At 55.0% G+C, this 24,299-nt stretch overlaps 1 protein-coding gene across 4 annotated transcripts in view; it reads right to left on the bottom strand.

Moving 5' to 3' along the window:
* MYH11 (myosin heavy chain 11) overlaps window positions 1–24,299 on the bottom strand; it is a 125,697-nt gene that overhangs the window by 10,462 nt on the left and 90,936 nt on the right. For all 4 annotated transcript variants that reach the window (XM_043560451.1, XM_043560452.1, XM_043560453.1 and 1 more), the window contains 21 exons: window positions 22,042–22,235; window positions 20,605–20,726; window positions 20,427–20,496; window positions 20,102–20,262; window positions 18,132–18,240; window positions 15,524–15,655; window positions 15,226–15,432; window positions 14,175–14,312; window positions 12,964–13,087; window positions 12,441–12,612; window positions 10,654–10,866; window positions 9,018–9,162; window positions 6,383–6,589; window positions 4,862–4,966; window positions 4,621–4,773; window positions 4,146–4,394; window positions 2,170–2,382; window positions 1,645–1,857; window positions 1,254–1,415; window positions 740–868; window positions 331–419 (listed from right to left, as the gene is read on the bottom strand). In XM_043560451.1, coding sequence (XP_043416386.1) covers window positions 331–419; window positions 740–868; window positions 1,254–1,415; window positions 1,645–1,857; window positions 2,170–2,382; window positions 4,146–4,394; window positions 4,621–4,773; window positions 4,862–4,966; window positions 6,383–6,589; window positions 9,018–9,162; window positions 10,654–10,866; window positions 12,441–12,612; window positions 12,964–13,087; window positions 14,175–14,312; window positions 15,226–15,432; window positions 15,524–15,655; window positions 18,132–18,240; window positions 20,102–20,262; window positions 20,427–20,496; window positions 20,605–20,726; window positions 22,042–22,235 — 3,307 coding nt within the window. The remainder of the gene's footprint in view (window positions 1–330; window positions 420–739; window positions 869–1,253; window positions 1,416–1,644; window positions 1,858–2,169; window positions 2,383–4,145; window positions 4,395–4,620; window positions 4,774–4,861; window positions 4,967–6,382; window positions 6,590–9,017; window positions 9,163–10,653; window positions 10,867–12,440; window positions 12,613–12,963; window positions 13,088–14,174; window positions 14,313–15,225; window positions 15,433–15,523; window positions 15,656–18,131; window positions 18,241–20,101; window positions 20,263–20,426; window positions 20,497–20,604; window positions 20,727–22,041; window positions 22,236–24,299) is intronic.

Raw genomic sequence — 24,299 nt, 5'->3', positions numbered from 1 at the left:
TGAGGCCCAGTGAGGCTTAGACACTTGTCCAAACTCACACAGCTGGGAAGTAGGGAGCCGGGACTCTATCCCGTCGGTATGGGCAAAGCTGGGCCTGGAGGAAAGACGAGCTCTCTCCTCTTGGATGTCTCCCCCCCTCCCCCAGCCCCGTGTCCCCTCCCCACCATGCTGTTCATTCAGAACCAATGAAACTGGCTACATGCCCAAATGGGGTCAAGACCCTTGTGAGAAGCTTGGCTGGACATTGTCATTTTCAGGAGTCTCTTCCATGAGCTGCCTCTCTGTCCTCATCTGAGCCTGGGACCCCCTTCTCCCGATGCGGCCCCCTACCTTCCTGAGACGCTGCTGGTCAGCTCCTCTGCCAGTTCCTCCTTCTCCAAGTCGGCCTGTTTGCGAGCCCTCTCAGCCGCGGCCAGATCCTGGACAGCACGGGGGAGTGGGGGGGGAAACCGCTGATCTGCCAGGCAAGGGCTGAACCCCAGCGAGAAGCCACCTGCTCCAGACCCCAGCAGTTTCTACGGCCACGGCCACCCTGGAAAGCAGCTGAGCTGCCTCTGGGGTCAGGGGAGGCCCTGCATGTCCCGGACAGGAGAAAATCCCACGTCTGCCCCTTTCGTCACTCCAGGGGCCTGCCCCTATGGAGTGCTGGACGAGGGAAAGAGGTGCGTGGGTGCCACGGGCTCCGCCTACAGTACCCCCCGCCCCCCTCCCCCCAAGGCCCACATCGAGAAGGCTCTACCTCCTGTAGCTGCATGAGGTCGGCTTCTAAGCTCTTGGCTTTCTTCTCATTCTCTTTGGCGGTGGCAAAGATCTCGTCTCTGGAGGCACGGGCATCTTCCAGCTCTCTCTGGAAGTCCTTCATCTGGGCCTGCGTGAGTCAACAGGAGGGACAAGCCAAGAGGTCCTAACTCACCATCTTTCCATGCCAGCCCCGAGGAAGTTCAGATCAACCACAGAGAGGTCCCTGTGGCCCACCCACCCTACCTCACGGGGCCAGGTTGCTGTCGGGGGGCACCGTTACGGAGGGGCTCAGCAGACCTCAACATGGCCATGTGGTCTGAGGGCCTTGGCCAAGGCCTGGTGATCGTGCCTTACCCAGGGCGGGAAACGGCCCCCCGAGGCTGAACCCCAGTGGAAAACCCCAGCTGAATATTCAGGCACCCGTGACAGGCCTGCATCCTGCGGCTGTTGGCCCGGCTTCCCCTCCGGTGGGGAGCCACCCCCTCCCTCGGCCTGTGCCCCGCATCCCCCACCTGCAGTTTCCGCAGCTGCTTGATGGCTTCCTCCCGGCCCTTGATGGCCGAGTCGGCCTGCAGCTCCAGGTCCTTCAGGTCCCCTTCCAGCTTCTTCTTGGCCGCCGTTGCCAGGGCACGTTGCTTCCTCTCGTCTTCCAGTTCTGTCTCGTACTCGTGCAGCTGAGCGAGGGGGGAAGGGGGGCGCTGCTGGGCCTGGCCGTCCCTCGGAGGCCCTACCCCCACCGCGGCCGGCATTTGGAGAGCTCCCGGGGTGGGGAGCGAGGGGCACAGCCCCCCCCCCCCCCCGGGGGATCTGCTCGTCTCCAGGTTGCAGGCCGCTGAGAGAACCAAGTCTCCTCGGGTCCGGGCCCCGCCGCCTCCCCGCCCCGCATCCCCCCACCCGGACTACCTGTCTCTGGAGCTGCCGCCTCTTCTCTTCGTTCTGTTCATCCCGAGCCTGGAGGTCCCGCTCAAACTGGCCCTTGAGGGCCTGCATGTTGACCTCGAGCCGCAGCTTGGCGTCCTCCGTGGCCTGCAGCTCGTCCTCCAGCTCCTCCAGCTGGGTCTTCATCTCCTCCATCTGGGTCTCCAGGGCCCGCTTGGACTTCTCCAGTTCGTGGACCTTTCACGGGAGGGGAGACTTCATGAAGACGCTCAGGCAACCCGCGGGGCCGGGCAGCTCTGTGAGGTCACACAGATGGCTTTTGCCCCCCCGCGGGATGCAGGGCCAAGAGTCAAGGCCAGAGTCTTCCTTGGGGACCCCCCCCCAAAGTGCTGTTTCCAATCAGTCCCCGTCTGCGTGACGGCCTTCAGTCCTGATGGTCCTGTCCCGTGGAAGAGGCTCAGGGTGCCCGCGTCCCGCCCCGTGGGTAATGCATAGTGGGGAGGGGGCTGGTGACCTGTGGACAGGCACAGACAGGGAGGAGCCACTTACGTTCTTGCCCACGTCATCCTTGGAGCTGACCAGGCCCTCCATCTCGGCCTTGAGCATTTTGTTGGCTCTCTCGAGGTCCTCTTTGGCTTCCAGGGCCTCTTCGAGGGCTCGCGCCAGCGACAAGGCCTTGGTTTCCTTTTCCCTGGCTTCTGCCTCGGCTCTGTCCCTTTCATCCGCGTATTTGGAAGAGATGCTCTTCTCCTCGGCTAACAACTACAACACAACGGAAGCCCAGCCCCGGAGGTGAAGTTCGGCTTCCCCCCTTTTTTTTTAAAATAACTTTAACTTTATTCATTTTGAGAGACAGAGAAAGCGTAAGCAGGGAGGGGCAGAGAGAGAGAGGGAGGGAGAGAGGCAGAGAGAGAATCTGAAGCAGGCTGCGCACCGTCAGTTCAGAGCCCCACGCGGAGCTCGAACCCACAAACCTAGAGATCATGACCTGAGCCAAAACCAAGAGTCTGACGCTCAGCCGCTTAGCCCAATGAGCCACCCAGGCTCCCTTTCAATTGCAAATAAGCGCAAGCAGCCTCCTGCCTGAATTTCTTCAGGGGCAGTGGAAGTCATTAAGGCATCTATGCAAATAGTTAATAAAGGGCTTCCTTCTGACTTCCAGTAGGTGGACCTTACTCAGAGCCAGCACCTGCTGAGTCTTTGTGCTTTGAAATCACTAATGCTGCCCGTGCTGGTTCGAACGTACTACTAGTGAGGTCACAGTGACATTTAATCCTGCCAGAGGCCACTAATTCTTTCTATCATGGCCACTCATCTCCAGCCCTCAAAAGCACTCTCTGAGCCAGAGTAGGGAAAGGGTGAGCGTGGGGACAGAGCGGCACATACTTAGCTCTGTGCTTGGAGAGGCAGTTCAAGGAACACTCCAGGCCGACGTTAATGTCATCCGCACAGACAGGGGCATAAGCGTATACACTGACACATCCAAAAACCAGGCTTTGAGAAGTGAGCGAAGACAGGTAAGTAATAGGGGCCCCCAAAACAGCAGTCAGCACAAAAACCTACGTGATGTGTGACAGGGAAATAAAAGAAGCGACCCCAGGCCCTCAAGCCAATAATGGGGCAGCATAGTGGAAGCAGTGAAGACAGGCTGGCCGCCTGAGATGGAGAAGGACAGAGCCAGCGTGACGCCTGGAAGCCTGCTCCTCTGAGCCCAGGCGGGGAGGGGCAGTGAGCCCCCACACCCCTGGCATTGGCCTCCCAGAACAATCCCCAGATTGATTTCAAGGATCATCCCAAGTCACTTGCACACCAAATCAGCTTTGCTAAATCTGAGTAGCGTATTAAAAGTTGGCATTTTTTAAGGGTTTGGGCCACATGGGTGTATTATGCATTTACCAGAACTCCAGTGAGTGGATACTTGAGATTTGTGCATTTGCATGTATACGCAAGAAGCAAAATTTTCTGTTAAAGAAGAACTCCAGTTAAGACACAGAGTGCTGAAGTATAGAGGGGGAAATCTGCCATTTGCTTTGAAATGCATTCAATGACAGTTCATCCGAATTTGGTAAAACATTAATGATCCAATCCACGTGGTGGGTATACAGGTGTTCACTCTTCGGTGCTTCAGCTTTGCTGTGTGCGTGAAATTCTTCATTGTGAAGTGTTGGGGGAAGTGGTATAGAAAGGTGGAACATTAAATTATGTGGAGTATTCAGGAGACCCTCGATAAATACTTGTTGAGTGAAGTGAAATAAATTTCCTTCCTTCTCAGGGCTAGAAACTAAGGCATCCCTGGGGTCGCAGGTGGCCCTGGTGGTGGGGATATCTGGAAGTCACGTCCAAGAGCCAGTGCTCTCCTCGCTCCGACCTAGGAGCCCCAATGCTTCATGGTCACCCAAGGCAAGCAAGCTTTCCTTGGGAGGATGGGTGGGAGCCACATACATGGCAGCCACACCAGCTGCTTCAAAGACCCTCCCGCCCCAGCCCGTGTCCGTGAACAGAGCCGACGGCCCTCCAGCCCCTACCTGATCAAACTTCTTCTGCTTCTTTTCCAGGTTGGACACCAGTTGCCGCTGGTTGTCCAAATCGACGACCAGGTCGTCCAGCTCCTGCTGAAGCCTGTTCTTGGTCTTTTCCAGTTTGTCATAAGCAGCTGCCTTCTCTTCGTACTGCTGGGTGAGGCCTTCGATTTCCTTCTGGAACCGCTTCTTGCCCTCTTCCAAGGCCTCCACGGTGCTGGCAAAGTCCTGTAGCTTCTTCTTCGAATCGGAGAGCTAAAACGACAGTGTCCGGGTTGGGGTAAAAGGAGGGCCAATGAGCGAGTCCCATCCCTGACTCCACCCTGAGAAGAGACCACCTTCTCCTCCTGGAGGAAATTCAACAGCAGGGGGAGCCAGTGAGCCAAACAAAATGGCGCCAACACTCAACCACAGCCTCTCCGAGCTCCTGAGCTACCCTTCAAGGCTTACACCTAGAAAGGCAAGGACACACGGCCAGCACCTGGATGTTCAGAGTTGAGATGTGGCGCTCCAGGTTCTGCTTGGCGTCTATCTCCTCGTCCAGCTGGTCCTGCAGGCTGTTCCTCTCGTCCTCCAGCTGGCGCAACTTGGTGGACACATTGAGTTTCTGCCGGGTTTCTTCTTGAAGCAGCTCCTACGAAATGCCATGTGGAAGTCTCAGGGAGCCACCCCCAGGAAGTCCACACCCCAGCTCCCTCTGAATCACGTGGCAGAATACCCACCTGGGTGTCCTGGAGCTGGGACCCAAGGGATGCCACATCCTTGGCCAGTTTTATGGCCTTCCCCTCAGCCTCGTTGAGCATCCCTGTGACACTCTCCACTTCATTCTGAGGGTGCCAAGAGACTGTGGTTAGAGCCCTCTAGAACAGGATCCTTATGAAGTAAGAGGAGATCTCTCGACTCACATGATAGGCCTAGTTGTATTCACTGATTAGGAAATAGCCATGGGCTATGGGGCCTGATCATGGTAACCCCATGGCCCCCAAGGGAAATGTAGCACCTATAAGTTGGGAGGCCTGGCTCTAAGAACCTCTTTGAGCCCCAGACTGTATTGGCTTGTTCCTGATCCTACTAAATGGACCCTGAATCCTTGCCAAGGTTGGCAAAAATGAAGCAGCAGGTTAGAGAGTCTAGACAACTCGTCTGCTCCCTGAAGTTGGAAGGGGGATGCAGATGGCACCTTTACTTCCAAGGGCCCTGTTCCCACCACCCTCTTCCTCGCCTCTACTCTTTGCCCTTTCATTGACCTTCATGCCCCAACCAGAGATGCAGACACTAAAGGTAAGAAGCCCTCTACTGAGGTATCAGTCAACCGTCCATCCTCTCCCCCTTACGAGGAGAACGTAAATAATCTTGACTCTACGTCTCCAGGACACTGCCTGTGTTACGGTAGCAGAACCCCTGCTCTCAACGGCATGTGGAAAGAAATCCTACTTAATGCTCCCCCTGCCCTCTGGTCCCAGGCTGTAAGCACACTGACTTATCAAAAGTCTGCCTGGATCCCATGAATGGACGTCAGGCCAAGTGTCTAAGTCAAAGCTAACTAAGACCAAAGACCGAGAGACCTTGTCACTGCTCAGGTCAAAACCCATCAATGACGACTTGTCGCGCGGAATAAAGATGAATGTACATAGAATAGGGCCTCGAAGGCCCTGTGTCATCTGGCCACAGCCTACCTCCCACGTCCCATCTTGTACCATGTTTCCCCTGCCAGCTCAGCTTTCTGGCGTCACTTATGTGGTCTCTTCTGATTTCCCACTAACCACTGGGCCCTTGCACATGCTGTCCCCTCTGCCTGGTAGACTTCTACTTATCTCAGATGATACCTCCTTCTTCGGGAAGCCTTTCCCGACTCCTCCTCCCGCCGGCCAGACCCCGCCCCCCCACCCCCCGCCCCAGTTACGTACAGTGTCATTTTACACTCACTCATGGAATTATAAACGCCTTTCCCTCCACTAGGTCAGAGTTCTATGGGGGCAGGGAATGTGTCTTTCTTGCTGATGTATCTCAGGGTCAAACATGGTGCATGGTCTACAGCAAATACTCATATACTTGTTGAAGGAGAAGAGGGCCTTTCAAGAGTGAATTGAGGAGGGAGAAGCCCTCCTCTCCTCGAGGGACCTTACAAGAGGGAACCAGCTTGCTCTGCAGCCAAAGACTTCAGTTAGCCGGGGAGAGCTTCGTCCCCCCCCCGCCCCCCCCGGGGATGGCTCCAAGGGCCGCTGGCCGTGCAGGCCGCTCACCTGCAGCTTGTGGACCTTGTCATTGAGCTCGGCCCGGGCCCGCTCCCCATCGCTGCACTTGGACTGCAGTTCCTGGAGCTGCACCTCCAGCTTCTTCTTCTTGTGCTCCACCTCCTGCTTCGCCTGGTTCAGGACCCGCAGCTCCCCGGCCAGGTCTGCATTCTCCTTCTCCAGCGTCTGCTTGTTCTTGTCTAGGTTGGCCTTGGCCTGGCCGGGGAAGCACAGGGCAGGGAAGGCATTACAGCTGTGGCCAGGAAAGCGGGTTAAGAACCTAACTCTGTCACTGGTGGATCTTCCTCCTTCCCTTCCCCTCCGGTCAGGGAGGTGCAGGGACCCGTGCTTGTCCCCTCTGGGAAGAAACGCAGCAGCGTGGGGGACACACGGTCACGGTGAGACATTTTGCATTCTGTTCTGCTAAAGCTCAAAGGTTGCAAACCAGCATTCCACAAGCTACATCCAACCTGTGGTCATGTCCCGATAGACCTATTCTTTGTTGTCAACATTTAATAAAGAAAAAATAAAACTGTATTCCAGCATCATTTAAAAAAAATGTAGCGTCGTGGGGCGCCTGGGTGGGTCAGTCGGTTAAGCTTCCGACTCTTGGTTTCTTTCCGCTAAGATGCTGATCTCGTGGTTAGGGAGTTCGAGCCCCACATCCGGCTCCGCACTGACAGCTCAGAGCCTGCTGGGGATTCTCTCTCTCTCTCTCTCTCTCTCTCTCAAAACAAATTAAAAAATTTTTAAAAATAAAAAATTTAGTGTTCTCTATCATGACAGGTGGTGGTTACACAAATGCATACGTTTGTCGAAATTGAACTATACAGTTAAAACTGATGAGTCTTACTGCACAGACCTCAATAATTCTGATTTTCAAAAAACAAGCTAGGGGCGTCTGGATGGCTCAGTCACTTAAGTGTCCAATTCTAGATTTCGGCTCGGGTCACGATCTCACATTTCAGGGGATTGAGCCCCGCCTTGGGCTCTGGGCTAATAGCACGGAGCCTGCTAGGGATGCTCTCTCTGCCCCTTCCTATCTCTATCTCTCCATCTCTAAACAAACAACAAAAACCCAAGCTAAACACAAACATCCTCAGTGGGGAAGAAGTGAGAGCTTTTCCCCTAAGATCGGGAACAAGAAGGGTCTCACTCTCACCACATTTACTCAACATAGTACCATAAGAGAAAATGTATGTTGTGTAGTGACAATTAGCAAATCTTATTTGTCCAAAGAAGTGACACAGTGTTCAACGTTAGTATTCAGCTCCCACTTAACAAGAGTCCTTTTACTCACCTGGAAGGTGCGGGGGGGCTCAGTCTTGCCCTGCACTTTTCAGACACTGGGCCTAAGACCCCCTGTAGAAGGGTGGAAGACGGGGCCCAGACATCATTTTAACAAAGGCCCCAGATGAAATGAAATGAACTCGTGTCTGGAAAGCATTGGAACAGTATCAGGCACATGGTCAGTGCTACCTAAGGGACTGGTGCCACTGTTCTCTTGTACAGGAAAATTGGAGCTTCTTCTAGAAGAGGCGGAAAGGTGCTCAGTAAACCCCTTCAGGGAAGAAGCGTGACCTTGGCTGGCGAGAGAAACAAACCCAAACTGCCCACAATTTTTAGGTAATGCTGTGCCCATTTAGTCTAGCTGGGGGGGGGGGGGGCGGATATCTAGAAAGGGCAGGGATCGGGGGAGCCATAGTGCTGAGGGGGATGCAATCAGATCTTTAGGGACACCATCCGGATGTCGCAAGCTAAACAGCTCACCCCTGGGAAGGAAACACAAGGAAATTCTCCCAAGGGAGAAGAGGTTTTGGGTGTGAAGCATTCAGACTCGGGCTACTTAACTGCCTCGAATCCCACACACCCCAGATAGCCAAGCACGAGGGAACAGAACGACTAAATCCAGTCATTCTCAAACTCTGCCGGAGAGCGAGCTGCTTTCCTCCAACCTGCAGGGAAATTAAGACGGAAAGAATGTTCTCCATCTTAAGCGACCCAGAAGTTGTTCTCAACTGTGGCTAAGCAACGGGGGCGGAGGGCAGGGTGTTGTAGACCCTGCCCTGGAGTGGGCAGGAGGTAGGCAGGCAGCTGCACTGCCTGGGTTCAAATCATGGCTTTGTCACTAGCTGTGTGACCTTGGGTGAGTCTCCTCACCTCTAGACACTCTTTTTTTTTTTTTTAATGTTTATTTTTGAGAGAGAAAGAGAGAGCATGAGTGGAGGAGGGGCAGAGAGAGAGGGAGACACAGAATCCGAAGCAGGCTCCGGGCTCCGAGCTGTCAGCACAGAGCCTGACGTGGGGCCTGAACCCACGAACCATGAAATCACGACCTGAGCTGAAGTTGGATGCTCAACGGACTGAGCCACCCAGGCGCCCCCGCCTCTAGACACTCTTGACCTCAGTTCCTTCGTGTGTAAAATGGGCTCAAGAGTACCTACGTCATAGGTGGATGTGAGGATTAACGGATACGTGCACGGCGCGCCCTGAATAAATGCAGGCTGCCACCACTGTCATGAGGCTCTTGTGTAGGATTCGTTTTCAGCACACACCCTGATACGTGGTTATGTGAAGCCGTCGGCATGATGCTGTCTCACACGCGCACACACACACACACACACACACACGAATCACCACTTACCCTCTTGAACTGCTCCAACTGCTCGGTGAGTTCCTCCACCGCCTGCGTGTGCTTCTGTCTCATCTCCTGGACCTGCGCCTCGTGGGACCGGGTCTCCTCGTCCAGGGCCTTCTTCAGCACCGTCACCTCTTGTTCCCTCTTGGCCCTGGGCAGGAAGAACACGGTGGATGGCAGTCGGCCGGAAACGGGGGTTCACCTCCGACAGTGCCGTGCAAAGCAACAAGAGATCTCCGGGGACCCAGAGCTGAAGTCCCCATCAACAGCCCTCCCTGGCTGTGTGACCTCGGCTGAGTCCCCTAACCTCTCTGGACCGGGCATTTCCTCAGCGGCAAAGTAAACAGCATGTCACCTGCCCAGAAACTCTCAAGGCCAGCACAAAAATACACCAAAGGCCAATACACTCTCAAGGCCAGCAAATAAATACACAAAATACTCAAAATCGTGTTGAAAGGACATCTGTGAATTACAAAATGTTCCTCAAATAATGTTAGCTCTTACTTATTGAGCTTACTTATTATATGCCAGGCCTTGACCTAAGTTCTTTTTTTTTTTTTTAATGTTTATTTTTGAGAGAGACAGGAAGCACAAGGGGGCGGGGGACAGAGAGAGAGGGAGACAGAGAATCCGAAGCAGGCTCCAGGCTCCAAGCTGTCAGCACAGAGCCCAACACGGGGCTGGAACTCACAAACGGCAAGATCATGACCCGAGTGGAAGTTGGACGCTCAACCGACTGAGCCACCTGGGTGCCCTGACCTAAGTTCTTTATAGACATCATCTCGTATAATCTTCAGAGTGACCCTTAGAGGAAGATACATTAATTTTTCCAGTTTACAGAGGAGAAATCTAAGGCCAAGAGATTCTTAGCCCATGTTGGTACATCTGCTGTGTCATAGAGCCAGAATCTGAACCCAAATGATCTGGCTTTGAGCTCGTGCATTTGAAGACTGCACCAAGGGCTTTTCTGTGTCATTGGCCAGGTGGGAAGGGGGCAGAAAACTGCTGGCTTCTAGGCCCAGGTGACGGGTGTGGCACAAAACCTGAAGTGCGGGACATCAACCTCAGAGTTAGCACAGCACCTGATAAAGGATGCACTGAAAATCCATTTGCATGTTTGTTGAATGAATAAGTGACCTACTTTCATTGAACTCAGCATTCATTATCCAACAAGTGATCTGTTTCTGTTCTGGGTTTTTTGGTTTATTTGTTTTGGAGTGTTTTTGTTGTTGTTGCTGGTGTCTGTTAGCCTGTAGCAAATCTTAAGGACAAATCCAACAAATGTTATTTTAAAAATGTATCACAGGGGTGCCCAGGTGGCTCAGTTGGTTGAGCTTCGGACTCTTGATTTTGGCTCAGGTCATGATCTCCCAGCTCATGAGTATGAGACCTTCATCGAGCTCCACACTCACAGTGCACAGCCTGCTTGGGATTCCCTCTCTCTCTCTCTCTCTCTGCGCCCCTCCCCTGCTCTCGCACTCTCTCTCAAAATAAATAAACAAAAAAACCCGAGGTGGTAACCGTAGGGCCCAAGGAACCCTGTCATTCAGGATCCGCTCTGGGTTTGCCCCTTTTCCACCAGCCACCTGATGCACGCGGCGGGGCGGGGGGGGGGGGGGCGGCTCTGCAGCCGGTCTCCCACCTGAGCTCCTGCTGGGTGGCCGTGCTGTCCAGCGTGTCCTCCAGCTCCGTTTTGAGTGCCTCCAGCTCCTCCCCCAGGTCCCGCTTCTGCTTCTCGGCCTTGTTTCTCGCGGCCCGTTCTGAGTCCAAGTCCTCCTGCAGGTCTGAGATGTGACTCTCCAGCTCCCGGATCTTCTTGAGAGCGTTGTTCTTCTGAGCGATTTCATCGTCCAGCCTGCCAGCGACAGACCAGCATGGTGAAGGCCTTGGGGTCTCTGGCCCTCGAGATCTCACGGCGTGGCCAAAAATTGTTTCCAGGGACCAGATAACCCTGTTCGTTGGATATCAAAAGCATGTTCCCCCCCATGTCCCCGAGACACAGTGGACCCCTTCCTGCTAGGTTGGACTGCGTGCACATTAGGACTCATCTGAGGTCCACGAACAGTGGTGAGTGTGTGTGTGTGTGCGCAGAGCATGGCCCCAGACTAGCAAGGCACCTAGTACACAGCAGGTGCTTAACAGATGCTTTGTAAACATCGGACAATTATTTCTCCCTAGCAACTACTCGTTTTCCTTTCTCCTCTTTGCTCTAACAGTGGCTGAGTGCCTGCTCCATGCGAAGCACGTGACCAGGTATTGCTCGGGGAGGTATTTAAACCAGGGCCCCCAGTGTGGGGGAGGCAGCAACCGTGGGTCAAGCTAGGACGGGAAAAGCCTCGTCCAAATGGCCGGGAGCACATGAGGACTTTCATGGAAGGCAGCTCCCTCCTGACGCACGGTGCAGCCGAGCTCTTGTTTTTGCCGTGGTGGATGGAAAGGGAAAAGCGTGAAGAGAGGGCACAGAGGCAAGATTGCACAGGGCAGGGGGGAGGTGAGATGGTAGTGAGCTTGGGAATGGGGAGCAGTTAAGAGAGAAAGCTAGATGGTCGGCTGGGTCCGGCTGTACGTGGTGGGGGGGGATGGCGGGCGGGGGGGCCTCTGAGCACCAGGCTAAGGAAGCCGGCCTTCCCGGCACAAGCCAGCATGGGTTTACGCTTCAGGTGATGTTTGCGGTTCATCGCGCTCGCGCCCCCCGCAGCCCACGCTGGAAAAGATAGACCTGGCCAGGGGATCAGTCAGAAAGTTCTGGGGCTTTCACCCCAGCCCTGCCTCCACAAGACTGTGTGACAATCACGCGTTCCTTCACGTCCCCAAGCACGGCTTCCTGCTCAGTGACGTGGAGATCACAGCAGCGTACCGGCCAGGTGTGAAAGAACATACCGTCTGGAAAGAGCCCGGCACGCAGCGAACAGGAAACCAACCCTTAGCTGGGGCTGCAAGATTCCCAGTATGAGGCATGAACCCAGCCAGGAGCTGGGAGAAGGGCAAACAGGGAATGGGGTCGCCACCCCTTCCAAAGGACTGGCAGGATCTGGGGGCTGCTGCAGCCCGGGGGCGGGCGGAGAGCGGTGGGCAAAAGTCAGGGAAGACGGGCGTTCACGGCAAGGGCCCTACGAGGGAGGAGCAGGAGGCTCATCCCGGCCTCGGACATGCCAGTGCAATGGACTCCATGGGCAACTGCAGATGACAGAGGCCTGGAGGTCTGAGGGGCAGACGCAGCGGGAGGAGGGGACACACAGAGACAGGATGGGCTTGGCGGGGACAGAAGAAAGTCAGTGGCACCGTTGTGAAAGTACAAGCAGGGCAGGGAAGGCACCCGGGAGGACGGAGGCCTGCCTGGAGGAGGAGGAAGACGGGGCCCACTGTGGCCCCCGCCCCGGGACACATGAACACAGGACGTGAGGATGCACCCCCCGCAGGCCAGGCTACCTGCTCAGGGCGGCCTGCAGCTCCTCCTCCTTCTTGGCCAGCTGCATCTTGAGCTCCGCGATCTGTGCCTGCAGGTCCGCTATCTGCTCGTGGAAGTCACTGGCCTCGCCCTCGAGCTTCCTCTTCAGCTTCTCCAGCTCCTGCCGGCTCTTCTCCTCCTTCTTCAGCCGCACTGTGACAAAGCCAGGGGCCCCCTCAGGAGGCGGCAGCTACCAGAAAGGTGCCCGGAGGACAAGCCTTTCTGCTCGGGCAGTTCGCACGCACACACACACACACACACACACACACACACATGCACGCATGCACCCGGCCCTACAGGTAACTGTCACGGCCCAGACTGCTATCTTGTAGCAAGAAAGTCAGTGCTGATGAAAAGCCCCTTGACGATTACTGGCGTATTGGCCGAGGGAGCCTAGGGAGGGTTGTACCTCTCCCGAAACAACGTGCCACACTCACATCTGCTCTCTGATCTTCCCAGCTTTACCACGTCCATTTGAAACCCTGTTGGGGGTGGCTGGGTTACCTTCCAGTTCTGAAATCATAGATTCGTGCTTGTTCTTTAGCTTGGTAAGGTTCTTGGCCTTTTCCTCCTCTTCTGCAAGATTTGTGGTTAAGTCACTAATCCTCTCTTCGAGGAGTTTTCGCTCCTTTTTGGGAAAAGAAAGAGAAATATCGGTGGCTTTTTTTTTGTTTCTCGTCTGCAAGACGGGCCTTTCACTTTTAGTAATTTCCAGATCAACAGTTGGCAGGGAACCCCCCATGAATACCAAGTGCCACGTCGAGGTTTAAAATGATAAAGAGAAGTTCCTTAACAGTAATTCCCTATAACCCAGTCACTTCTCATCTCGTGGGACCTCTGCCCCTCCTACTTCATGTTCCGGGCAGGCGTGCCCTCTTCCCTTATGAGCACATGTCAGCTGTTCTCTGCCACAGGGACTTTGCACAGATAGGACTATATGTTGAGCTGTTCCTCCACTCCCCTTCCAGCCACTCTTCATTTGTCAGGTTCCCACTTCGATGCCGCTTCCTCCAGGAAGCCTTCCCTGAATGCCTGGTTTCCATCCCTCAGTGCTGTATTTTTACAATATGATGAACCTCCTTCAGAAGCCTGACTGTGATGGTCATTAATGGTTAGGTGTACGATTATCTATTTTATACCTCACTAGAGTATGAGCCCTGCCAGGGCAGTGCCCTCCTTCACCATATAGGCCCTGCACCCAAAACAGGGCCTGGCTCATGGCAGGTGGCCAGCTGACATCTAGCTCAAAGAACTAAAGGGAGCCCAAACTCGGTGGGGCTGGGGAGTGGTTATTGCCTAGGGGGGGCCTGCGCCCTGCAGTTTACATGGGGACTTTTGGGCACTGCAAGTCCCCATCCCAGAAAGCCCTCAGTCCCAGACGAAGCAGGACAGCCGGTCACCCTATTACGGACTGGAAGCAGTCCACGAGAATGAGGGAGAGGCTCCCAAGAGTCAGGCACACGTGGCTGCCTTTGCACACCCAGGGGGGCTCCACTGGCACGGAGTTTCTGAGACCCGGTGCTGGTGGGACCACCGGGCTCCCCGTCCATGGCCCGCCGGTATCTGGACGGCAGTCAGGAGGCCGCCTCCCACTGCTGAAGCCAGAGCCCTCTGCGTGGCCTCCGGCGTCTCGTATTTGGCCTGAAGGGGCAAGTATCCGGAGCCCTCGGCCCCACGGAGCCGGCCGTGTTAACGCAGACGCTGGCCCCACTCACTTTGGACAGTTTGTTGTTCTGATCATCCATGACCAGAATATCGTCCTCCAGTTTCTTGATCTTGGCCTCGGCCGTGACCTTCTCGAGCTGTAACTTCTGCCTCGCAGCTTCCTCCTCCTCCAGCTGCTCCTCCAGGTCCTTGGTGGGGGAAGGGAAAAAAAAATCACAGCCTTGCTCACCCTAGAGTCCCTTCCTCGGAGCTCTGGGGACTGACCCACCCAGAGGCTGGGCCTCCTTGCCCCTGTGCTCTGCGGTCTCCTTTTACTGGAAATACAAGTTTTGGGAAACCACTTGGCTTCACAGGGCCTCAGTTTTCCCCGTCCGTCAAACGGGAACAGTAGATACCGTGGCCGTTTCAAACTATGTCCACAAATTCTTTGGTCCTCTCCCCTTCAGCGTGGGCCGGACTTAGCAAAGCGGTTCCAACAGATAAAATCGGGAAGAAGCTGCGGAGTGTAACGCCCGACATTAGGCTCTACGAGGCACCGTGCTCTCCTCTCCTCTTCCCTCTCCGGATTCACCCCTCCTTGCAGGGGAGCCAGCCGCTCTGAAGTGAGGACCCTCCGGCAGCCCCAGGGAGCAGCCCCCAGGTGAGGGATGGAAGCCTCCTGCTGACAGCCACGGAGTGAGCCTCATGGATGGAGGGGCGGGGGGGGGGGGTGGTTCTCCAGCCCTGGGCTCCCGTCCCAAGTGCAGCCTCGTGACAGACCCTGAGCCAGAACCTCCCGGCCGGGCTGCTCCTAGACCCCTGACCCTGTGACACAACGGCTGCTAAGTTCTGGGGGCTTCCTCCCGCAGCGATCGATAACTGATGCGCCTGCCCCTCACGTGGGGTTGTGCCTGAGAAGGTTTTCATGGGTGGAGTGCCGGGCGGGAGAGAGTGGGGGGGCCTGCCTTCAAGTCCCCACCTTGGCCGTGTGGCCTGGGGCAGACGGCCATTCCTCTCCAACCCCCGGTCCCCACACCCGGCCAACGGGGACACGCAGGACCCTGAGATGAGGGCCAAGCGATTCGGACACCCCCGCCGCGGGCGGCCCCCGCGGGGCCTTACCAGCATCTGCTGGGCCATCTTCTTCTTCTCGGCCTGCAGCTGTTGGCCCCGGTCTTCCTCCTCCTCCAGGCGGGCCTCCATCTCGTGCAGGATCTCCTCCAGCTCCTGCTTCTTAGCCGCCAGGCGCACCCGCATCTCCTCGGCCTCGGCGTACAGCTCCGTCTCGGCCTGCAGCTGCTCCTGGAGCAGGCTCTTCTCCTCGGCCAGCTGCCCGCGGGGAGAAGGCAGGCGGCGGCTGAGCCCCGCGGGGGCGTGCCCGGCCGGCTGCCCGCAGCCCCAGCCGCGCCCGGCCCGCTACCTGCGTGTGCCTCTGCTCCAGCTCCTTGAGCTCGCTCTCCGCCTTCTTCTGCAGCTCCTTGGTCTTCTGCAGCTCGTCCTCCTTGGCCTGCATCTCCTCCTCCTGCCGCGTCACCTGCAGCAGCGGCTTCACCTGCGCGCACGCGGGCACGCGTGAGCTGCGCTCAGCACACGAGGGACGGGCTCCCGTCGCGACCGAGATCGCGCTCCGCCACCAGGGGCGGGCGTACCCCGGCCCGCACCCCCCGGGGGGGGGACCCCCGGGAACTCCCGGGGACCCCGCCGACACCTAGCGTGCACAGGTCGGGGACGCTGTCTCATGTTCTAGAACGCACGGGGACGGCCGCCAGAACACAAGACGGTCCATCCCCGGACACCCACGGCGCCGAGGCTGGGAAACCATCAACTAGGGCAACCGAGAAAGGCGCTGAGCGTCAAGGAAAAAGTCTCCCCTTCTCCCATGCAGTCCCTGCCCAGAGAGCGTTACTGCGGACAAACCAACATGTTTCCTTCCGAGGGGAAAACGAGAAAAAAGAAAAAAAATCTCCCACATCCTACCTCCCCATCAAGGTCGTTACGGGCGTTATCGGCACTTCCCGCCAGCCTTTTACCGAATACACCCGAGATCATGCTGCCCAATTTTATATGCTGCTTCCATTACTTTAAACTGTAAGGTGATTATTATTATTATTATTATTATTATTACCCCATGCTGTTCTATCATCTTGACAACTTTCTTTTCTGATAGCTGTCATTTTTGTCGAACAGAAGTGGTGAGGGGCGCCTGGGTAGCTTAGTCAGTTAAGTGTGCAACTCTTGATACGGGCTCAGGTCATGATCTCACGGTTTGTGGTTTTGAGCCCCACGTTGGGCTCTGCACTGACAGTGTGGAGCCGGCATGGGATTCTGTGTCTCCCTCCCTTTCTGCCGCTCCCTTGCTCATGTGCACTCTCTTTTTCTCCCTCAAAAATACATAAAGAAACATTACAAAAAAAAAAAGTGGGAGGGCGCCTGGGTGGCTCAGTCCGTTGAGCATCCGACTTTGGCTCAGGTCACGATCTCACAGTTCGTGAGTTTAAGCCCTGCATTGGGCTCTGTGCTGATGGCTCAGAGCCTGGAGCCTGCTTGGGATTCTGTGTCTCCCTCTCTCTCTGCCCCTCCCCCACGGGAGCTCTGTCTCTCTCTCTCTCTCTCTCTCTCTCTCTTAAAAATAAACATTAAAAAAAAAAAGTGGTGAGAGAGGACATCCCTGTATCGTTCCTGATCTTAGGGGAAAGCTCTCAGGTTTTCTCCATCAAGTATGATGTTCACGGTGGGTTTTTCATATAAGGCCTTTATTATGTTGAGGTATGTTCCCTCCAACCCTACTTTGTCGAGGGTTTTTAGACAGCCATCATTTTTAAGAGTTAAAAATATTCTATTAAATTAATGAGTCTGCTGGGACTGGACACTGGCATTTTGCTATTTTAAAGTTTCTTTTTAAAATTTATTTATTTATTTTGAGAGAGACAGAGACAGCATGAGTGGGGGAGGGGCAGGGGCAGAGACAGAGAGAGAGAGAGAGAGAGAGAGAGAGAGAGAGAGAGAATCCCAAGCAGGCCCTTAACTCTCAGCACAGAGCCTGATGTGGGACTTGAACCCACAAAACTGTGAGATTATGACATGAGCTGAAAGCAAGAATAGGACGCTTAACCAACAGCACCACCTGGGTGCCCTGGCATTTTGCTATTTTAACAAGGCCATAACAAATACCCTGAATTTCTGGTTTTCTTTATTTCAGATGGCTTCCTTAGGACAGTGTTTCAGAAGTCAGGTCAATGAAGATGAACCTTTCCAAGAAGAAGCTTCCCCTTCCGGTTCTTCCCTAGGCTGACTCCTGACTCCTTGTGTTCAAGCCTTCACCTGGCCCCAGGGAATCCCCTGTTGTGTAGACTCTGGCTCCTTCCCTCCACTTACCCATTTCACCTTTAGGTATCTATTTCCGTGTTTATCTGCTCCCTGTCTGCTCGCCCACTCAACTAGAACATTCATGAGACCAGAGCCCATGATGTCTCTTCCCCCCGCGGTACCCCCAACACCTCGCACATGCCTGGAACACAATGGGAGCTCGATCAATATTGCTCGACGAGAAAGCTTTGTGCCAATTTTCTCACTCAAGGGCACGTAAGAGGAGGCTGTGTCTGTCACACACTGTCTGTCACCACTTGGCACAACCGTTCGTGACAGCTAGTGACCCGGCAAGAACAAGTTTTGTCCCCAGAGGAGCACACAGTGGATACCCCAACAACCTGGAAGGATCTCCAGGGGAGGGTGCTTTGTGAAAAAGCCAGTCCCCACGATGACATATCGGAGGACTCCATTTATGTAACGTTCTAGAAATGGCCACATCACGGTAACGGAAAACGGATGAGCGGTGACGGGACAATGGCGGGGAAGTGGGTGTGGCCATAAATGAGCCACGCTTGGGGTCCCTGCAGTGATGGAAATGCTCTGGATCACAGCCAAAGTCATTCAAGGTCAACAGCCCCGCTTCGGGAGCATCTGGAGGGGACAGCCCGGGCTGAGCGTCCCCAGAGTGGGGCGGGGGGGGCGGGGAGCGGAGCACTCACTTTGGTGAAAAGTCTCCACCACTGCCAATTCCTCAGCTTGAGGTAGGCCGCGCAGTTCCTCTGAATCACCTTCATGGCTGTCAGCTGTTGCTGCCGCTTGGCAAAGGCCCTGGGGAGACGGAAGGGGACGTCGTGAGGAGCCCTGGGGGGCCCGGCACCCGCCTCCCTGTGTTGTCCATGGGGTCCTGTCCTGCAGCATCCTGAAAGCAAGATGCATCTGCTGGGCATGTGGTTTTGTGACTCGTGTGGGGACATCCCCCCATTCTCTCCAGCTCAGGTTCTTTATATATATATATATATATATATATATATATATATATATATATATTTATATAAATATAAATATATATATTCTTTATATATGTATATGTTTATTCATTTTTAAATTTTTTTTTTTCAACGTTTATTTATTTTTGGGACAGAGAGAGACAGAGCATGAACGGGGAAGGGGCAGAGAGAGAGGGAGACACAGAATCCGAAACAGGCTCCAGGCTCTGAGCCATCAGCCCAGAGCCCGACGCGGGGCTCGAACTCACGGACCGCGAGATCGTGACCTGGCTGAAGTCGGATGCCTAACCGACTGCGCCACCCAGGCGCCCCTATGTTTATTCATTTTTGAGAGAGTCTGAGTGGACAAGGGGCAGAGAGAGAGGGGCAGAGAGGATCAAAGTAGGCTCTGCACTAACAGCAGAGAGCCTGATGTGGGGCTCGAACCCACGAACAGTGAGGTCATGACCTGAGCCCAAGTCGGATGCTCAACCGACTGAGCCGCCCAGGCGCCCCTCTCCCACTCAGATTCTTCAGGAAGCTCCGAGCATCAGCACACGCACGTTGTCTGGGCACAGACCATTTAACTAATCTGGAGGCCAGAGCCCTGGTCCTTCATGGGCCAGGAAAACCCCAGCTCACAAAATAGCCTGGACTCGGGACGGTGGTCCAAACTACACCAAGGAAGGCCATTCCTACACATCTCCAACCGTCCCGTGTCTTCCCCAAAGCTGAGCGTCTGACAGACCTCTTCTCTCCTTCGGGTGCATTTTAGAAATCTCAAATCTGACACCGAACCAGCGCTCTTCCTGTTTAAGGGCTGCTGGGTCTGCGAAACCACAGCACAGAGAGCTCCTTCCTCTTTCCCCTGCTCGGCCGCCATCTTGAAACACGGGTGAACTCTCTACTTAGTGAGGCTGGGAGGAGCGGCATCAGAGAATTTAGTTATGAAATCCAACAACGGAGGTCTGTCCCTGGACTGCGAGCTCCCCACTTCTGGCCTTGCCTGTCTTGGATCCACGTGGCAATGAAGCAGCCCAACGCTATCAGGGCTCTGCCGATAAGAGCGTGGTCCGTACCTCGTGGTAACACACGCCCTGGATAGAGAGCCAGTCTGCCAGCCCTGTTGTCCTCCTCTTCGGGATGTGGGTTTCCTTGAGGAACCTCGGCCCTCACGCAGACCCCAGGCTTCACAATCGTCCAAGACTCTGCCTTATGAACCCCTTTCGGACATGGGGCTACGGATGCAGCCCGACACTCTTTCCTCAGATTCTTTACCACATTCTCACACTTGTCACACGATAACCAGGCCCTGCTCTCAGTCCTCTTCATGGACTCCTCACTGACAACCCCATGGGGCAGGTGGGAGTATCCTCATTCTCCAGTGGAGAGACCTGAGCCTCAGAGAGAGAGAGAGAGAGACTAACTTGTCCAAGGTTCACCAGCAAGTAAGTGGGGAGCCACGTCTAAAACTCCAAGGCCACGATCTTACCCCCTTCCCGGCCTGCCCTTGAAACTAGTGCGTGTCTCTAAAGCGGCACCATTTCTGTCTCTGCCACCAAAAGCAGCCAGTCAGTCACGGATGCCTCCGAAACTACACCGTCTCGTAGAAACAGGGAAGCAGGACCCGAGGCCCGAGAGCCTCTGGGAGTGTGCGCGTCTGGGCTGTTTGCCAGGAGGCGATACAGCATGGGGGTCCTTACTTTCTGGCCAGGTAGCCGCGACACATGGCCTGGAAAGCCATGATGACGTCGGTGATCTTCAAGTCTCGTTCCTCTTCCAGATGGGCCAGGACCCCCGTTCGGAAGAAGATTTTGCTCTGCCCGATTCTGTACAAGTTGGGGTCGAGTTCCAGGGCTTTGATCTGGAGGAGGAAAGGGGGACAGGTGTTCCATTCTCGGCTGGGACACGGGGCCTACGTGAGGCATGTTAAGGAGGGTCCCGCCCCCCATGAGCTCCTGGCGACGCCACCAGGGGCCGGGAGGTTTGCCGTCGGACTTCTGGGGAGGGGCTGGGGGCAGGGCTCACCATGAGAATGCAGGCCTGCTTCCCGTCCATGAAGCCTTTGGGAATGGCGTTGGCAGCCAGGATCTCGTAGCTGGAGACACAGGGTGGGTGTCACTGACCCAACGCCTCCCCTCCCCCCGGCCTGGCTCACACGGCCCCTGCACCCCCACCCCACCCCGTGCCTGCCCGGCGGGCTCACCGCTGGCGAAACTCCTGGAAGACGATCCTGTTGGGGAAGCCCTGACGGCAGATGCGGATGCCTTCCAACACCCCGTTGCACCGCAGCTGCTCCAGCACCAGAAAGGCGTCCAGCTTGCCCGACTGCGAGGACAGAGAGGCCAGTGGACCCCTGGGGCCGGGACTCCGGGAGCAGCGAGCCCCGAATCTCAGGCCTGGGGTCCCACCTCATCAGGCCCACGAGAGGCCTCTCTGGTTCTTGGTGACACCAGCATCATGTGGCTGGACGCTGCAGCTTCCTCCTCGTCACCTCTCCTTCCTCAGTTCTACAGCAGCGACCTCCCAAAGAACTCCCAACAGACCCGCTTCTCTCCACTGCCATCCGCTCACCCCCAGAGCACCCCGCCTGCTTCCCACTGTTGTCTTGCCTCCCCCCTGCAACCTCTCATGCCCCTTCTCTAACGTCAGTCGGATCATGACATACCCCTGCTTTCAAAAGCCCCCAGTGGCATCCTCTGGAAGGAAGGCCAAGCTCGGGTCAACCCACAAGGACCAGCCCCTGCCAAGTGATTCAGCCCTGTCTCTCCCCAATCCCGGCCTCACACCATCACACGTCCGCATGAAACAACGACCTACCTAGTGTTTCCCTACCTAGACCCTTCGTTTCTCAACTCACATCTTTGCTTCTGCTGGTCCCTCTACCTAGGATGCCTGCCCCACCTCACCAAGGGGATCCCTCCTCCTTCCGGAGGCAGGTTTCTCCGAGCCCTGAGGCTGGAGTGGAAGCCCAGCTACACGTTGTTCTCATAATTTACCACATTACACTGTGATAGCCGCTCATTTGTCTCTCTCTCCCACTGGATCTCCCATAACATCAGCACCACTGGCACCCGGGGCTGGACTGGTCTCTGCTTTTCCATCCGTGAGGGCCGCCCGGTGCACCACAGGGTGTTTAACAGCATCCCTCCCTGGCTTCTATGCACTGGATGCAAACAGCAGCTCCCTCCCAGTTATGACAACCAACAGTGTCTTCAGACATGGCCAAATGTCCCCTGGGGGACACGACCGCCCCAGCCGAGCACCCCTGCACTAGATCACGATGCGAACCTGCAGGCAGGGACTGCAGTTCATCCAGCACCGTATCCCCAGCATCCGACACAGGTGCAGCTCAGTAAATACTGACTGGAATAACGAACGCGTGAGGGACCTGATGCCCTGGCCAGCAACTCCAGGGCTGAAAGCCCCGTCTGTTCCCTTGCTTTCCTTTGTCTCCAGGATGCGGAACGGCTACCAAATTCAGACAACCTGCCTCCCATGTCAGACGGAGCCCTTGGGGAATGGAGGGAAGCTTTCCTCCTGCCCCTTTACCCCGGTCTGCTTCTCCCTTTCCCAAAGCCGCCCGACGCTAGCCCCAGGGAAGACCTTCTGACCACCCAAGGAGCCGGGCAGGGGGCCTCACCCTCTTCTCGTGGTTGGGGATGATGCAGCGCACAAAGTTGGGTGTGGTGTTGCGCAACGTGGTCATCAGCTTCCCCAGCTGCTCTTTGTACAGCTGCCCCACCGTGCGGAACATGCCCTTCTTGGTCTTGGAGGCGCTGGGCAGTGAGCTCTCGGTCATCTTGGCCATCTGGTCCAGGCCCACAATGCGGTCCACTGTGGGGCACATTAATGTTGGTGTCAGCCTCTGGCCCACCCAGGAGCCCTCAACCCCCCACAACAGGCCAGAAGACCAGAGTGTGGAGACCCCAAGTCCTCTGCTCCCTCCTGGGGAGCACCACCCCCTTCTTTCCTTTGCCGGCCAACACCCTTCCTCTGGCAATAGGTAAAGGGAGGTGTGCAGAGGATTGCTTTCTGTGTATTGTCTAGTTGGGAAATCCTGAAAGCCCCTGAAAGCCCAAATTCTCTCTGATGTTGTCACAGAGACCCGGGAATAAATCCTGCTCATGCCATGGCCTTGGCCTGGTGCCATGTTGTGCCTCAGTTTCTCCTTCTACAAAATGGGGGTAGTAACAGCATCTACTTTACAGGGCAGGAGTAAGTGAATAAGGCATGGAGAGCATTTACCCCTCCTGCCTGCCTTCAGTCCTTCATCTACCAACAAATGTTTTTGAGAGCCTATTATGTGCCAGGCCCCGTGGATATGGCCATGAACAAAGACCCTGTGTCTCTACACACACACACACCCCAGCCCATACTCTACACATATTCTCATGGAAAGAGAAGGATAGATGTTAGGTATACAAGTAATATTCTAAGTGGTGAGGCATGCTTAGAAAGATAAAGCAGCATAAAGGGGGAAAGAGAGTGATGGGCGTGATCTCTCTGATAAGTTATTTGAGCAAAGGCTTGAGAGGAGTGAGTGATCCGGTAAATATCCATAAAAATAATATTCCGGGCAGAAGATGTAGTAAGTATTCCAAGGTAGGAATCTGGCACATTTACAAACGCTCAACAAAGAATATGTGGTGGTGTTACTGCAACCACCAAAAGGTTCTTTTTCTTTCAGAACAGAAGGAGAGACTTCACCAGCCCAGTGGGTCCCGTGCATGCCAAGCTCAAACCACTGGCATTGCTATGAATTGCCCTTAAAGCGCTGCTCTTGCTGCACCCCATGAATTTTGCTAAGTTGTGTTTTCATTTTTATTTAGTTCAAAGCATTTTTAAATCTCTCTTGATAAATAACACACAACAAGAAATTTCTTCTCTGAGTCACCTGTTACTTAGAAGTGTCTTGTCTAATCTCCATGGATACAGGGATTTTCCAGCTACCTTTCTCTTACTGATTTCTGGTGTGAGTCTATGGTGGTCTAAGAGCAGACACTGTATGCTTTCTATTCTTTCAGATTCATTAAGGTGTGTTTTATGGCCCCAATGTGGTCTATCTCGGTGGCCATTCCATGTAAGCTTGAGAAGAATGTGTATTCGTCCATTGTTGGATGAAGCCGTCTATAGAAGACAGTTATATTCAGTTGGTTGATGGTGGTTCAGTTCAACTCCACGGGCATTAAGATGCCCCATTTCTGTTCCTTGTACTCAGGCTCCATGTAATCAAGTCTTGTCTCCTGCAAGACTTTGGGCTCCTTGAGAGAAGGACCTTGCTGGGTTGGTCAGGAATCCCAGGGGGAGATGCCATTACCCCATCCCAGGGCCTGGTACATGGTGAGCATTCAGGAGACATTTGGCACAGCAGACCCCCATGTGCAGAATTCTCTACCACACCAAAATCAAGGGTGGCCGGTCCTATAAGCCCAACACCAACACAGGCTCTGTGCCAAGGACAGAATTTGCTGTGGGCACCAAGGTCCAGGAACAAAAGCAGAAAAGCCCACTGCCCCTAACAGTCATCACAGCAGCTGGCATGTACTAAGCCTTTCCTATGGGTGTGGCAGGTGCTCAGCCCTTCACATGGATTATCTCTTCACTGGTTCTCAGAGGCAACCAAAGTGTGGTGCCCAGAGCATCAGCAGTAGAACCTAGGAATGTGTTAGAAATGCAAATTCCCAGGCCCCACCTAGACTTGCTGAGTCAGAACCTCCCAGGGTACGGCCCAGCAGTCTGAGTTTTGACACGTCGCCCTGGAGGTCCTAATACATGCTCAAGCTTGAGCCTCTGGTCTAATTCTACCCTCACAATAATCCTAGGAGAGCTGGGAACTATTGTCATCTTCCCGGTTTTACTAAAGAGGACGCTAAAGCTGAGTGATGTCAAGAGACTTGT

Source organism: Prionailurus bengalensis, chromosome E3 (genome assembly GCF_016509475.1).
Source record: "Prionailurus bengalensis isolate Pbe53 chromosome E3, Fcat_Pben_1.1_paternal_pri, whole genome shotgun sequence".
In the NCBI taxonomy this organism is placed as follows: Eukaryota; Metazoa; Chordata; class Mammalia; order Carnivora; family Felidae; genus Prionailurus; species Prionailurus bengalensis.
This window is presented reverse-complemented; position numbering and strand designations above follow the sequence as displayed.